Raw genomic sequence first — 15410 nt, 5'->3', positions numbered from 1 at the left:
TGCTTTGGATCATCAGTAGCTTGCAGACTGCATGTAGATATACAGTGGGTCACACAAATGTTGTAACAAACTTCGAGGGGCTATAGAGGGTGTCTTGAGGAACAAATCGAGAATAGGAACCTGTATCTGGAAACATCATCCAACGACGCCACAAAAGGTCGAAGTTATAGGCGGGAGCGCCTGCCAGTAGGCCAGCCCTTGAGCAGCAAACATGATTTTGTGTGCTGACAAACCGTAGGTGCAACGTTTCGCAATACTGTTTGTTACTGATTGCCACGATCGTCAGTGCAGAAGACAGTTACAGATGCTGCATAGACATGCCTTGTCTCCTATGGACATAATGCCTTGGTGGGTTCCAATCAGAAGTTTATTTTTCTCCGGTATACCGAAGGACAGTGGAGATTTTAGAGGGGTTCCAGGAGAAAAATAAAATACAGGTGGGAGCTCTTGTCCGAAACCACCATCTACAAAGGGAACAAAACATCGCATTCATATGAGGCAAAGCCTCTCTGCGCAGCAGCTAGCCCCATCTTCTCCACTGGTGATCACTCACTAACACACAACATTACGGGACACTCCACCAACGATCTGTCAGTGTACAGAGTCATGTTTGCTGCTGAAGGGATAGTCTAGTGCCCGGCGCTGGCACCTATAACTTCGACGCTACGTAGCATCGTTGGACGTAACTGCTAAGGTCATCAGTCCCTAAGCCTACACACTACTTAATCTAAATTATCGTAAGGACAAACACACACGTCCATGCCCGAGTGAGGACTCGAACCTCCGCCGGGACCAGCCGCACAGTCCATGACTGCAGCGCCTTAGACCGCTCGGCTAATCCCGCGCTGTACACTTAATTATTGTACAGATACATACATACTGGAACATACTAGTATTGCTCCGTTTTATGTAAACCGACGTTACTTGTCCAAGCAGTTCTGCCAAATACGCCAGGTGGCGCGAGTAGGCCGCATGGCTATGTAGAGGTACGATGTTTACATTTCTGTTCACTTGTAGTTGCATTTGCATAAAGGTATAACACGATGCGAAAGTAATTGAAAATGGCTCCAAAGTGCCAGATTCCTTACGAATCACGGGTAACGATAATCACTTTGCACCAAGAAGGCAATAGTGTCCTACAAATAGCAAAGAAAATCATGATTTCCATCAGTGGAGTTGTCAAAACCATACACCGGCATCGAGAAACAGGCTCCTATGGAGATCGTCCTCGCTCAGGAGCACCCGGGCAAATATCACATCGCCAGGAGAAGTATTTGGTATTGACCAGTAAACGTAACAGATTAAAAACTGTCCGTGAATTGACTGCTGAACTAAACGCAGCGAGGGATACACCGGTGAGTGAATCAACAGTGAGACGACGCCTGGCAGACAACAACCTCCGAGGATATGTAGCAATAAGGAAACCGCTGTTGCGCCCTGTTAACAAGAAGAAACGGCTTCAGTGGGCTAAGACACACCAACATTGGACAGCGGGGGATTGGGAAAGAGTCTTATTCACTGATGAATCCCAGTAGGAAATATTTGGAAGTAAACGCCGTCAATTTGTGCACCGTTTACCCCATGAACGCTTGAATCCTCAGTGCGTAATTCCAACTCCAGGGGGAAGGTCCACACGGTGATCGTTGGCGCGTTACTCACTCGGAGAGATGTCGGCATGAATCCTTTAGTATTGAACAGCGACGCAATTTCTGTGTTAAATCGTCAATGTTAGGGTGTGATGGATACAGTAAACTGGTAGTGGTGCACCGGAAAAAAGATGCATGACTCCCAGGAAGAGTTCCATACATTGACCTAAGGCGCACTACTCGCTCGGGGAGAAGTCGGCGTTTTTTTAGTTTCATTATTTAGTATTAACTTTTGAGTAGCGACGCAATTTCTGTGTTAAATCGTCAATCTGAGGATGCGAGGGATACACTAAAATGGCAGTGGTGCAATGGCAATGAGCTACATGACTTCCATGAGAAGCTCCATACGTTGGCCATATTCGCGTACTCGCTCGGGGAGAAGTCAGCATCGATCTTTTAGAACTGAATAGCGACGCAATTTGTGTGTTAAATCGTCAATGTTAAGGTGGGATGGATACAAGAACTGTCAGCAATGCAGCGCGTCAGCAGTCGCAAGTATCGAAATAATTATAAAAATCCGCCTCGATTGCACAAAGTACCTAGTGTTTATCCAAGTTTCAGCGTGGGTAACCACGCCTTCTTCAGAACAATTTTATAAAACAGCTTGCCTAAATGGGCATAGTCAAAGGCTAAAATAAATACCTACAGCGCCAAGACCCCATAAAATTTTTTTACAAATACACGGTACATATGTACCAAGTTAATAATACTTATCTCTGTGTGTGCTGCCTCGCCCCCAGCCAACTTACGATGGTCACAGGCTATCCACCGAAGAGAGCCCCTGTGACCATCGTAAGTTGGCTGGGGGCGAGGCAGCACACACAGAGATAAGTATTATTGTTAACTTGGTACATATGTACCGTGTATTTGTAAAAAAATTTTATGGGGTCTTGCCCCTGTAGGTATTTATTTTAGCCTTTGACTATGCCCATTTAGGCAAGCTGTTTTATAAAATTGTTCTGAAGAAGGCGTGGTTACCCACGCTGAAACTTGGATAAACACTAGGTACTTTGTGCAATCGAGGCGGATTTTTATAATTATTGTGATGGATACAGTAAACTCGTAGTGATGCACCGGTAAAAAGCTACATGACTCCCAGGAGGAGTTCCATTCATTAACTTTAGGTGCCTTATTCGTTCTCGGATAAGACGGCAATTTTAGTATTATTATTTATTATTTAGTATTGAATAGCGACCCAATTTCTGTGTTAATTCGTCAATGTGACAGTGCGAGGGATACAGTAACTGGCAGCGGTGCACCAGCAAAAAGCTACAAGCTTCTGTGAAAATAGATGGAAAACTGAACCATAAGAGTTATCATGCCATTCTCCAGCGACATGCTAAGACAACTGGTTTGCGTCTGATGGGGAAAGGGATTGTCTTGCAGCAAGACAACGACCCGAAACATACGTCTCGCTTGTTTGGAGAACTATGTGAAGTCTCTAGAGGTTGGTAACATATTGGAAAACATGGAATGGCCACCCCAATCCCCTGATTGTAACCCAATCGAGCTGCTATGGGATGAATTGGGTCCGAAAACGGGAAATCATGAGTGGGTCACAATTTTGGGAGGTCCTGCAGCAAGAATGGAAATTAATTGCAACTGAAACCTTGGCAAAACTGACGCAGCTGTAACGGTACGTCACATAAATGGACATTTGAAGAAAGGGAAAGGAAGTTTTTGTTATGAGACGTGTGATTTACAAATTATTTCAATACTGTGTACGTTTGCGCGATGTATAACAAATAGTAAACAACGTAAGTTATTATCAAAACACAAATATCGATGTAATTAACAAAATACAGTTTTGTTGGTATAATCTCTATGTAACATAGGCCATGAAGATCACAATGCTTTGATTGAACTATCAAAATGGCTCTGAGCACTATGGGACTTAACTGCTGAGGTCGTCAGTCCCCTAGAACTTAGAACTACTTAAACCTAACTAACCTAAGGGCATCACACACATCCATGACCGAGACAGGATTCGAACCTGCGATCGCCAGACTGTAGCGCCTAGAACCTCTCGGTCACCTCGGCCGGCCGTTGGACTCACTCTCCTGTTTTGTTTCGTCTAGCGGTAGGCCGGCATCGTAGTGCTGTCTGATAATTAACGTAAGTTTTATCTGTAGTTTTGAAAAATACAATAGAAATTGTTATTGGAAAGTGTGTATTATTGATTAGTTGCCACCTCGCATGATCGCAACCATTAATTATAATTAACAAAATTTTTACAGAACTTCATAGTGCAGGAAGCTCATCTACCCTAGCAGGATTTAGTCGACCATTACGCTGACTGTATTATTTAATTAAAATCTCATATCATAATATTAAATGTAAATGCGAGAGACTACTAAGTTTCGATCTTTCACTAATTTCGAAGTTAAAATTAATTTCAGTTGCCAAAATTTTCCAGCACTGAATGAGTTCAGTATGTTTCATTTTGGCCGCCTAACGGCAGACGACATTCTCTCCAGTTTTGCCTCTCAAATAATGAATAAGAAATATTCATTACATTCCGCAATATCTCAGTTAATCTTTATTTAATTTATGTTATTTGGTACATCAATAACGAATAGCCCCTGAGACCCATATTAATAATTACAGTTTGCGTAAGAATACGCATATTTTCTTTTCTAAATAGCAGCGCTCACGTAAACTATTTATTAGAAGGCCGTGAGTCGCGCGCTGTGTTTAAAAAATACTATATCGTACGTACTTCGCGGCAGCAGATGTCCGTACGAGTGTTATCGTGGTATACGTTAATTAAGTCTCGTGCTCGCCCACAATATTTAAAGCCACCCCAACCAGAATCATAAAATATACAATTATAAAAATAAAAATATACACTTACACCGTGATACAGCCCATGCCGAGAGTGTGCAAGGCAGTGATGGAAACAAAGGGTGACTATTTTGAGGAATCGAAAATTTAATTGTTGCATCTTCCTGTGTATTATTTGAGCTTAATAAACATTTGGAAAACAACAAAATGCATTCCAGAATGAGATTTTCACTCTGCAGCGGAGTGTGCGCTGATATGAAACTTCCTGGCAGATGAAAACTATGTGCCGGACCGAGACTCGAATTCGGGACCTTTGCCTTTCAAGGGCAAGTGCTCTTCCACAGGAGAGCTTCTGTAAGGTTTGGAAGGTAGGAGGCGAGGTACTGGCAGAAGTAAAGCTGTGAGGACGGGGCGTGAGTCGTGCTTGGGTAGCTCAGTTGGTACAGCACTTGCCCACGAAAGGCAAAGGTCCCGAGTTCGAGTCTCGGTCCGGCACACAGTTTTAATCTGCCAGGAAGTTTCATATCAGCGCACACTCCGCTGCAGAGTGAAAATCTCATTCTGGAAACGTCCCCCAGGCAGTGGCTAAGCCATGTCTCCGCAATATCCTTTCTTTCAGGAGTGCTAGTTCTGCAAGGTTCGCAGAAGAGCTTCTGTAAAGTTTGGAAGGTAGGAGGCGAGGTACTGGCAGAAGTAAAGCTGTGAGGACGGGGCGTGAGTCGTGCCTGGGTAGCTCAGTTGGAAGAGCACTTGCCCGCGAAAGGCAAAGGTCCCGAGTTCGAGTCTTGGTCCGGCACACAGTTTTAATCTGCCAGGAAGTTTCAACAAAATGCATTTTTATACTGTATTTCCTTTGCACTATAATTACTAGGTGTTTGCAAACTTATGGAGGGCAGTGTAGACGAGTCTTCTGTACTGTAGTGGGAATGATCAGGGAGTAGGGTGAAGATTTGCTGTGGTGTTGCAGACATGGTGGACCACTACTATTGGCCGCAGAACAAGACGGCGCAGCGGCTGTTCCTGGAGGATCTGTCCGACTTCTGCGGCCGCGACATGACGGATCCGCCCCCGGAGGACAACAGCCCCGAGCCGAAGAAGTGGACCTTCTACAACTCCTTCTTCTTCGTGGTCACCGTCGTCAGTACAATAGGTACGTCCCGTGGGCAGCAAAGCGCTTAACCCCTGCCACCGCGACGAACAGCAAATCAGTCCGACGGCTATAATTAGGTAACATTGTTTGGAGGGTGTCAGCGATCAGTTATAAAGTATCAGTCAATAAAACAGTCAAGATCACAAAAATCGTTTGTTTAAAAATGACGAGCCCCAGTGATGTCAGATTTTTTTTACCAGATTCCTGATATTCACGGTACAGTCGTGACATAGTCGTACGGGAAAATCCACACTTCATCGCTCGGGCACCGACTATAACGCCACGTTCAAACTCACTTAAATCTTGATAACCTGCCACTGTAGCAGCAGTAACCGATCTAACGAACTGCGCAACACACTTGTCTTATATAAGCGCTGTCGATCGCAGCGCCGTATTCTGCCTGTTTACATATCTCTGTATTTGAATACACGTGCCTATACCAGTTTCTCTGGCGCTTCGGTGTAAGAACAACGGTTTGTAAATATGTATAATGCCGAGGAAACGACTCAGACTGTCTCGTATATTTTTTATATACAGACGAACATTGCTCGAAATGTGTGTGCATTCGTCACACTGACTGGCTGCACACTCGCACGCTACATAAGTGATCCAAGCACCGGTCTTGTAAATATACAGGGTGAGTTACCTAACATTACCGCTGGATATATTTCGTAAACCACATCAAATACTGACGAATCGATTCCACAGACCGAACGTGAGGAGAGGGGCTAGTGTAATTGGTTAATACAAACCATACAAAAATGCACGGAAGTACGTTTTTTAACACAAACCTACGTTTTTTTAAATGGAACCTAAAGTTGACGCTTGAGTACCACTCCTCCGCTGTTCGATCGTGTGTATCGGAGAGCACCGAATTACGTAGGGATCCAAAGGGAACGGTGATGGACCTTAGGTACAGAAGAGACTGGAACAGCACATTACGTCCACATGCTAACACCTTTTTATTGGTCTTTTTCACTGACGCACATGTACATTACCATGAGGGGTGAGGTACACGTACACACGTGGTTTCCGTTTTCAATTACAGAGTGGAATAGAGTGTGTCCCGACATGTCAGGCCAATAGACGTTCAATGTGGTCGCCATCATCTGCTGCACACAATTACAATCTCTGGCGTAATGAATGTCGTACACGCCGCAGTACATCTGGTGTAATGTCGCCGCAGGCTGCCACAATACGTTGTTTCATATCCTCTGGGGTTGTAGGCACATCACGGTACACATTCTCCTTTGACGTACCCCACAGAAAGAAGTCCAGAGGTGTAAGATCACGAGAACGGGCTGGCCAATTTATGCGTCCTCCACGTCCTATGAAACGTCCGTCGAACATCCTGTCAAGGGTCAGCCTAGTGTTAATTGCGGAATGTGCAGGTGCACCATCATGCTGATACCACATACGTCGACGCGTTTCCAGTGGGACATTTTCGAGCAAGGTTGGCAGATCATTCTGTAGAAACGCGATGTATGTTGCAGCTGTTTGGGCCCGTGCAATGAAGTGAGGACCAATGAGGTGGTCGCCAATGATTCCGCACCATACATTTACAGTCCACGGTCGCTGTCGCTCTACCTGTCTGAGCCAGCGAGGATTGTCCACGGACCAGTAATGCATTTTCCGTAGATTCACTGCCCTGTGGTTTGTGAAACCCGCTTCATCGGTAAACAGGTAGAACTGCAACGCATTCTCTGTTAATGGCCATTGACAGAATTGCACTCGATGATTAAAGTCATCACAATGTAATTGCTGATGTAGCGACACATGAAACGGGTGAAATCGGTGACGATGCAGTATGCGCATGACACTACTTTGACTCAGTCCACCGGCTCTCGCAATGTCCTGTGTACTCATGTGTGGGCTAATGGCAACAGCAGCTAACACACCAACTGCACCCGCTTCTCCTGTGACGGGCCTGTTACGGACCCGTTTGCGTGCTACGACCATACCTGTTGCATACAGTTGGCAGTAGATGTTTTGCAATGTGCGGCACATTGGATGCTCTCTGTCCGGGTACCGTTCTGCGTACACCCTGCAGGCTTCAGCTGCATTTCGTCGACACTCGCCACAGATGAGTATCATCTCCGCCTTTTCAGAGTTCGAATACACCATGGTCACAGTTCCTACAACACTACACTATCACAGACGTCTGGTAACACGGTGTACTGCAATTGGTCTGCGTGCGGAGACGAATGCAGAATAACAATAGCAGCAAGCGCTACATGCGGACACTGCGGCAGCTAGATCAAACCACAACAGTGCACTACAGCCACACTCGTAAACACGGTCGTCATCGTAAACATGTCCCTGCAGATGCTGCTCGCCGACCGTGGCCCGTGTTTGTTACAACACGCAACTGAACGTCGGAGGTTTCAAGCGTCAACTTTAGGTTACAATATCTCCGGATGTAATTAACATTTTACAATGTAACAGGCACTGATTACGTATTTGTTTATATGTTCAGATGTGCTAACAAAACTAACGTGGTCCCATTTATAAAAACGTAGGTTTGTGTTATAAAACATACTTCCGTGCATTTTTGTATGGTTTGTATTAAACAATTACACTAGACCCTCTCCTCACGTTCGGTCTGTGGAATCGGTTCGTCAGTATTTGATGTGGTTTACGAAATATATCCAGCGGTAACGTTAGGTGACTCTCCCTGTATATGGAGTACATTCATTTTAAGTTTCCCTACGATTTTTATGCCTTCAGTGGACTGTCTCGATATTAACAAATACAAGGACTCACACTAGCATGATAACTATAATTAGGCCTTCGTGATAAATATGAAATTAAACTTGTCCAACTTTGGCGAACTTCGATTTGCATCCATATCGACAACAGCTCAGCATTACTTCTGTTACTAATAAATAATCTGTAAAATCGGGGCAAATAAGTATAATTCTCAAGTTTCGCTCTTAGCACAAGAGGTAAACAATCAACATCAGGTGACCTGAGGTTGGTGACATGCTTAACTTCTTACTCTATCAATATTACCGACTATTAGAATCTGGGAGATCTTCCGCAAGGTTCGATGGCAATTTGGCTTTCAAAACATCGTCACTACCTAATTTGGTGGATTGATTTCTTTTTTACTCACGAAACACAAATAGCTTCACAATATAATACAAGTTTCTGATTTTTACCTTATCCCTTCTTTCGTGGTTTGAAGTTACTTCATCCTTCACCAATTCAAATATTTTTCTGAAATGTCTAGCAGTTTACGAAAGTGCCACATACTCTGCCACAGCGCTTTTATTGTCTGGATGACAACTTTTAAAATGACGACTAACATCTCTGAGAATCCCTCGCACAAGCAAATTAACACCGCATGTATATATGTATATATATATATATATATATATATATATATATATATATATATATATATATATAAAAAGAAGCAAGCCACTACTTCTCAAACTCCTCTTAGACAGTAGTCTCCAGTGCTTTATTATGCAGGTCGTATGCACTAAATTTACGAAAGTGTGGTTTTAATCTCTGTTAATGACAGTACTATTAATTCGTTGCCACGAGGAAGTAATAAAAAAATACAGAAATCCTTACAGCGAATGTCAGAAATTGCTATCGATTGGTCGAATGTTCGCCTGTTATTAATTCTTCAGTTTTACCAGTAACAGACGCTTTTTCTGATGCAACTGTGCTTCACCTAACATGAAGTCAGATCCCAGATAAATCACACAACTGAAAGAAACCAATAATGCAGCCAGAGATCCCGTATTTACTCCCTCAGGATACACTGAAAGTAAATGAGTTTTAGTTAAGCTGCTTCTAGCGTTTTTAATTTTGTGAACAGAAGAAGAACGAAAATCGCACTCGTACAACCAGAGAGTTTCTATTATAGAATAAACACTGATAAAAAAGGGATAAACAGCTAATATCCATTGCAGAACCCTGGTTCGAGTCGAGGTACCGAAATCTGTGCCGTACGCACAACAGTAGATTGCCGTGCGTGCACAACTGTTAACAAAATAAACGTAAGAAGTCCATAAACAGATGGAACGTTGTGCCACTTTAAGTTACGCTCAAATCATAAAATTAAAGGACATAAAAATGCGCTACCACTGCTTTGGGAAATGGTATGAAGACATAGCCACAGCACCAAAAAGTTGCTTTTAAATAATACTTTGTACTACGACATGTTCTGTATAAACATGAGCCTTCGATGCCACCCGTTGACTTTGATCAATGACGTCATAACAATCCCCAAAATGTAACACACACAGTATTTCAAAACGACGACCAATGAATTTACTCGTTCCCATGGCGCTAAAATATTAACTTCAAATACAAAATGGATCAAATTCATAATAATAAATAATGAAGCTACAGTAACTGTACAAACGCGGGAAATTGTGGGTTCTGGGCGGAGATAAACTAAAATACAACCTAAAATCACGATAATAGCAACAAATGCATAACTAAACAACCAGAGAATGACGATATACTGGTGGGGTCAAATTAGTGCAAACCAGCTTTAAAAGGTATTGAAAATATAACTTGACCTAAATAGCTCATCTTAGGACGATTCCAATATAGAAAGCCAAAAACTGATTGCAGTGCAGAAAGCGTAATGGCGATACTAACACACATAGCTAAACCACGCGAAAGTTAACGAAATACGGCGTTGAACACCGTTGGGCTATATAGCTAAACTTAACACCCTGATAGCAATACAAAAAGCCCAAAAGCGAAACCAATACTAATAGCAAAAAATGGCGACAAATAATAAACACGGTATCGAAAATATCACTTGACCTACACAGCTTGACATAAGACTCCGATACCAGTACAAAAAGCCAAAGACCTATACTAGTACAAAAAACCAAGAATGACGCCAATGCACTTTTAACTAAAAATCGCGGCAGACAACGAAACTCAGTATTGATATAAAACAAAGACATAATAATAAATTAACGTCACTATAACACACAAACTGAGCCTCGAGCTCTTAAAGCAAGATGGGAGCCAGGCAAGAATTTTATACTGGAAAGGAAAATGTACTCATAAATAATAAAAGTTCATGTAAATTGTAGCTACTATTTACACGTGTTTTCAGGACGACAAAAGATAATGTTTAATCTCTGTTGAATGACGTTACCCCACACAAAAGTACCACAGTCTAGCATATACAGTCGTGACACTCTCTACTGTGAAAATTGAAAATTGTTACCGTCTGACAAGTGCGTCAGTAGCGCGCCAAACGGCGGGAAAGAAGCCGCAAAAATAAAATTTGTTTTCATTGTTTTTCTAGTTAATTAGAGAAACAGTTATTACATTTTGCTTTCGAGGCATTAGTAAATGTTATCAAGATACTTGAATGACCATGAAATACATGTAAAAACAACCCATCTCTCTGATTCAGTGATATAAACTTCAACTTGATGTTGAAGAAATACTTTGGAATGTAATTGCAGTTTACTCCCCTGGAAATAAGAGAACATAAAAACATATTTCATGTATATTTCTTTTGTTGTCTGTTCTTATTCTGACAGGCACTTTCCTTGACACGTAATAACTGTGTAGGAAGCCTAATGCCTTCAACTTCTTACACTTCACTCTTCTTTGTAATACATAAATATTTTTGTAAATGTAATAACTTTTGCGTCAAAATCGACTCTGCTGAAGATTCTTGCCGTTTGTGGCTCATATTAAGCAACATTTGTGTAACTGGTTTCTTCTGTGTTGGGAAACAGTTTTGTTATTTTTATTCTTTTATTATCACGCCAGGATGGTTTTTCCTTCAGCTGCAGTTGTGGTAGTTTATCTGCTACGTTAAAGAATATAGGCATTGCATTCAATACACTTTTCTTAAGTTCAATATTCACTGATTTGACTAGAAGTGTAGCGAAGAAAACTTCACATCTTTGAGTAGATATACGACGCATTTCTCCAACAGGTCAGGTCTTCTGCTGTTTACTAGCAATTTTTTTGTTCTTAAAAAGCATGACATTCTCCAGTAAATATCTGTGTGTTACAAGAAAATCGCAAATAAACTGTTCTGTAATGTAGCGGTTCACACTTCCTAGGGTGGTTAAGAAACCTAAAAAAAGACAAGTGTGGTGTCTGCTTCTTGTTCTTGCTCCAATTTATTGCGTCACAGACGCTCCCGTTCGTAAAAACCGTTCTGCAGACCAATATAAACAAATACGATTGGCTTTCGCTTTCCAAGGATCTCACCGAACTCAACAGTATAACTTCCTGGCCGCTTGGTGCGCTGCAATCGCAGTACGTAAAAAAACAAAAAACAAGAAAACTGGGGTGTGACAGACTTTTACTTTAGACTGTGACAGTGCTATGTCACATCTCAAAGCCCACGGGCGGTATTAGAAGCTGGAGTTTGTGGCGCAGGGACACTTCGGAATGGTGTTTGGGAGTAGGGTTGGTGCAAAAGCAATTGTATTTTAATTTATTATTTGGTATAAATAGCCCAGAGCGCATACAGACTAAGCAACGACCAAGGAATCAATCATCGCTCCATTGCAATTGCATTGTGTGCGCTACCATTCCCTTCCGCCATCGCCTGTTCGCTTTAGTTCCATGTAATTGTCACAGCCTCTACTCGATGTTTTCCAAATACTACTTCCTAGGCCATCCCTTTCCTTTCTTTCCCGGCACTTTCCCTTCAGGAAGGTAAATGATGAATGTGTCTGATGACGTGTCCATTAAATTTCATTTTACTCTTTCCCGTTTCCTTTAATAACCTTCTCTCCTAGTTGAACTTGCCTCAAGATTCCCATGTTGGTTATTCTTCAGACCAACTCGTTCTTGTCATTTTCAGCCATATCGAAGTTTCGGCAGCTTCAGGTCGATTCCTTTCCAGTCGCCCTTGCACTTCCTTACAGCAGTGTACTCCAAGCAAAAATTTAGCAAAGGATTTTCTGACATCTATATTTACCTTCGGAAAAATGCTCCTATTGGAACACACAAAATGCTAATATGTTCTTGTTAATTTAAATGAAAAGATAGATACCTTATTCTACTTTACTCATCACCATCAAAACTCTTCCCAAAAATTTTGGTATGCGAAAATACTCGCGCTTTTTTTAAAGAGCGGCTCACATCAAATTCCCAAAAGCTCACCTAACTGTAACTCACTCATACTCGCTAATCCATCGCTGTATAACTTGTTCATATCCATCCATTCGCAGTTGCCCTTTCTCACTGACTCTTTCAGCTCAACTCATTATCTCTTTGTATCTCTCTGCAACGGTCCCCTTCGTTCTGTCTTACTGCTACAGACTCCTCTCACTTTCACTCTCCCCCCCCCCCCCTCTCTCTCTCTCTCTCTCTCTGCTAATATCTCACTTCTTCCCTCCTAATGCTGCTATCTCTTCTCACTGTCGGCATCTCTGTCTCTCCCTTGTGGTCATTGTCATACACTCTGTTTCTCATTATTACTGGCTCTCACACACTTCCAGTTACTCTTTCTGTTTATTCCTCCTCCGTCACTGTCTGCTTCACTCCTTCCCTAGTACTATTCTGTCACTCTCATCACTCTTCATTGTTCGCATGCCAAAGTTTTTAAAGGTTTTGAGGAAGGTAGATGAGACAGCTAGTACCCCACTTTTCAGTCAGGATTCTTTTAAATAAACAGGAACGTATTCGCATTTTTTGTGCACCAACAGACGCATTCTTTCGCTGGTTCCCTTCTTTTCCCTGATGCAGCATGGCATGTAACTTACATGAAAAGAAAATTTAGCTACTTTACTTACGTGAAACTGAAATAATGCGAAACGACGAGTAATTTTACATATCAAACAGGATTTAACGTGCAAAAAAAAAAAAAAATAAAAAAAAAAAATTTGCATATGGGCTTCAGTATTAAAAATATGAAGAAACTTTTCTAAGTTTTTCGAAATAGGGGTCTTAGGAATACATCGCAAAAATAACGTCCATTTACAGTGCATAGCCGTCTCAGAATCCGCGGCTGGGTTTTGAAACCCAGAAAACTAGCTTTTTGGGTGTTTCTCGATAACGGATTTTTGAAAACCGAGAGATAGCTCTTATAAACAAATATACCGTCAAAATTTTGGCAGTTTTCTGCTGTTATTTATATTTCGCCTCATATCGAATTTTACTGTAGAAGTAGGGTGTCTTTGTCTTTGAACCTCTGTTATCTTGGACACGGATAAAGATTTTACAAAATTTTTTTAGGTATTTACTGCTAAAATTTCAGCCATTTGCTGTGTATAGCCGTCTTGGAATCCTCGGATGGTTTTGGTCCGATGGTGAAAATATAATAAAAACACTTTTTATGGTGTTCTCCCTGGAAACCCCTCTAAACTACCGATCCCTCCGTAAGTCCCATCAAGCCCACCGTACATCACATCAAATGCAAATAGAACCAACTGATTTTCTCCATTTTCCTTATCAGGAGGAAGTGTGCAATATTCATACTTCGATGTAGGCTAGTGACATTAAGACAAGTGTTCCCCAGCCCAACGGCTATCCAGAATACTTGACCTTGCCTTTTTGTCACCAATAGGATATGAGGTACGACCACCTAAAAATCCCGTTTTTACTCCAGGCGTTTTGGAACGTACACACACAAAAAAAGTTTTGCATCACTTCGGTTCCGAGAGTTCAGGAACCTGTACAGAACATTGAAATACAGATCAAAATAAACACCATTTCCGCCCTTTTTATTGCTCATGAAAACCACACATTGCATGTTGTACCACCATACAGCGACACCTTCAGAGGTGGTGGTCCAGATTGCTGTACACACCGGGACCTCTAATGCCCAGTAGCACGTCCTCATGCATTGATGCATGCCTGTATTCGTCGTGGCATACCATCCAAAAGTTCATCAACGTACTGTTGGTCCAGATTGTCCCACTCCTCAACGGCGATTCGGCGTAGATCCCTCGGATTGGTTAGTGGGTCATATCGTCCACAAGCAGCCCTTTTCAATGTATCCCAGGCATGTTCGATAGGGTTCATGTCTGGAGAACATACTGGCCACTTTACTCGAGCGATGTCGTTGTCCTGAAGGAAGTCATTCACAAGATGTGCACGATAGCGCGAATTGTCGTCCATGAAGACGAATGCCTCTCCAATATGCTGCCGATATGGTTGCACTATCGGTCGGAGGATGGCATTAACATATCGTACAGCCGTTACGGCGCCGTCCATGACCACCAGCGGCGTATGTCGGCCCCCACATAATGTCACGCCAGCCTTTGTGGCCGAGCGGTTCTAGGCGCGTCAGTCTGGAACCGCGCGACCGCTCCGGTCGCAGGTTCGAATCCTGCCTAGGACATGGATGTATGTGATGTCCTTAGGTTAGATAGGTTTAAGTAGATGACCTCAGATGTTAAGTCCCATAGTGCTCAGAGTCATTTGAACCATAATGTCACCTCAAAACAGCAGGGAACCTCCACGTTGCCTGACCGTGTTGCCTCCAAACGCGTCTCCGACGATTGTCTGGTTGAAGGCATATGCGACACTCTTCGGTGAAGAGAACGTGATTCCAATCCTGAGCGGTCCATTCGGCATATTGTTGGGCCCATCTGTACCACGCTGCATGGTGTCGTGGTTGCAAAGATGGACTCGACATGGATGTCGGGAGTGAAGCTGCGCATCATGCAGCCAATTGCGCACAGCTCGAGTCGTAACACGACGTCCTGTGGATGCACGAAAAGCATTATTCAACATGGTGGTGTTGCTGTCAGGTTTCCTCCGAGCCTTAATCTGTAGGTAGTGGTCATCCACTGCAGTAGTAGCTCTTGGGCAGCCTGAGCAAGGCATGTCATCGACAGTTCCTGCCTCTCTGTTACCTCCTCCATGTC

At 42.7% G+C, this 15410-nt stretch overlaps 1 protein-coding gene across 1 annotated transcript in view; it reads left to right on the top strand.

The window, feature by feature from the left end:
- The window catches only part of LOC126424637 (open rectifier potassium channel protein 1), a 242601-nt gene that overhangs the window by 122002 nt on the left and 105189 nt on the right, over positions 1 to 15410 (top strand). Inside the window, exon 2 of the mRNA XM_050087370.1 lies at positions 5398 to 5580. Coding sequence (XP_049943327.1) covers positions 5398 to 5580 — 183 coding nt within the window. The remainder of the gene's footprint in view (positions 1 to 5397; positions 5581 to 15410) is intronic.

This window comes from Schistocerca serialis, chromosome 10, assembly GCF_023864345.2.
Source record: "Schistocerca serialis cubense isolate TAMUIC-IGC-003099 chromosome 10, iqSchSeri2.2, whole genome shotgun sequence".
Taxonomy (NCBI): domain Eukaryota; kingdom Metazoa; phylum Arthropoda; class Insecta; order Orthoptera; family Acrididae; genus Schistocerca; species Schistocerca serialis.
The sequence above is the reverse complement of the archived record's forward strand: the minus strand, read 5'-3'. Positions and strand labels throughout refer to the sequence as shown.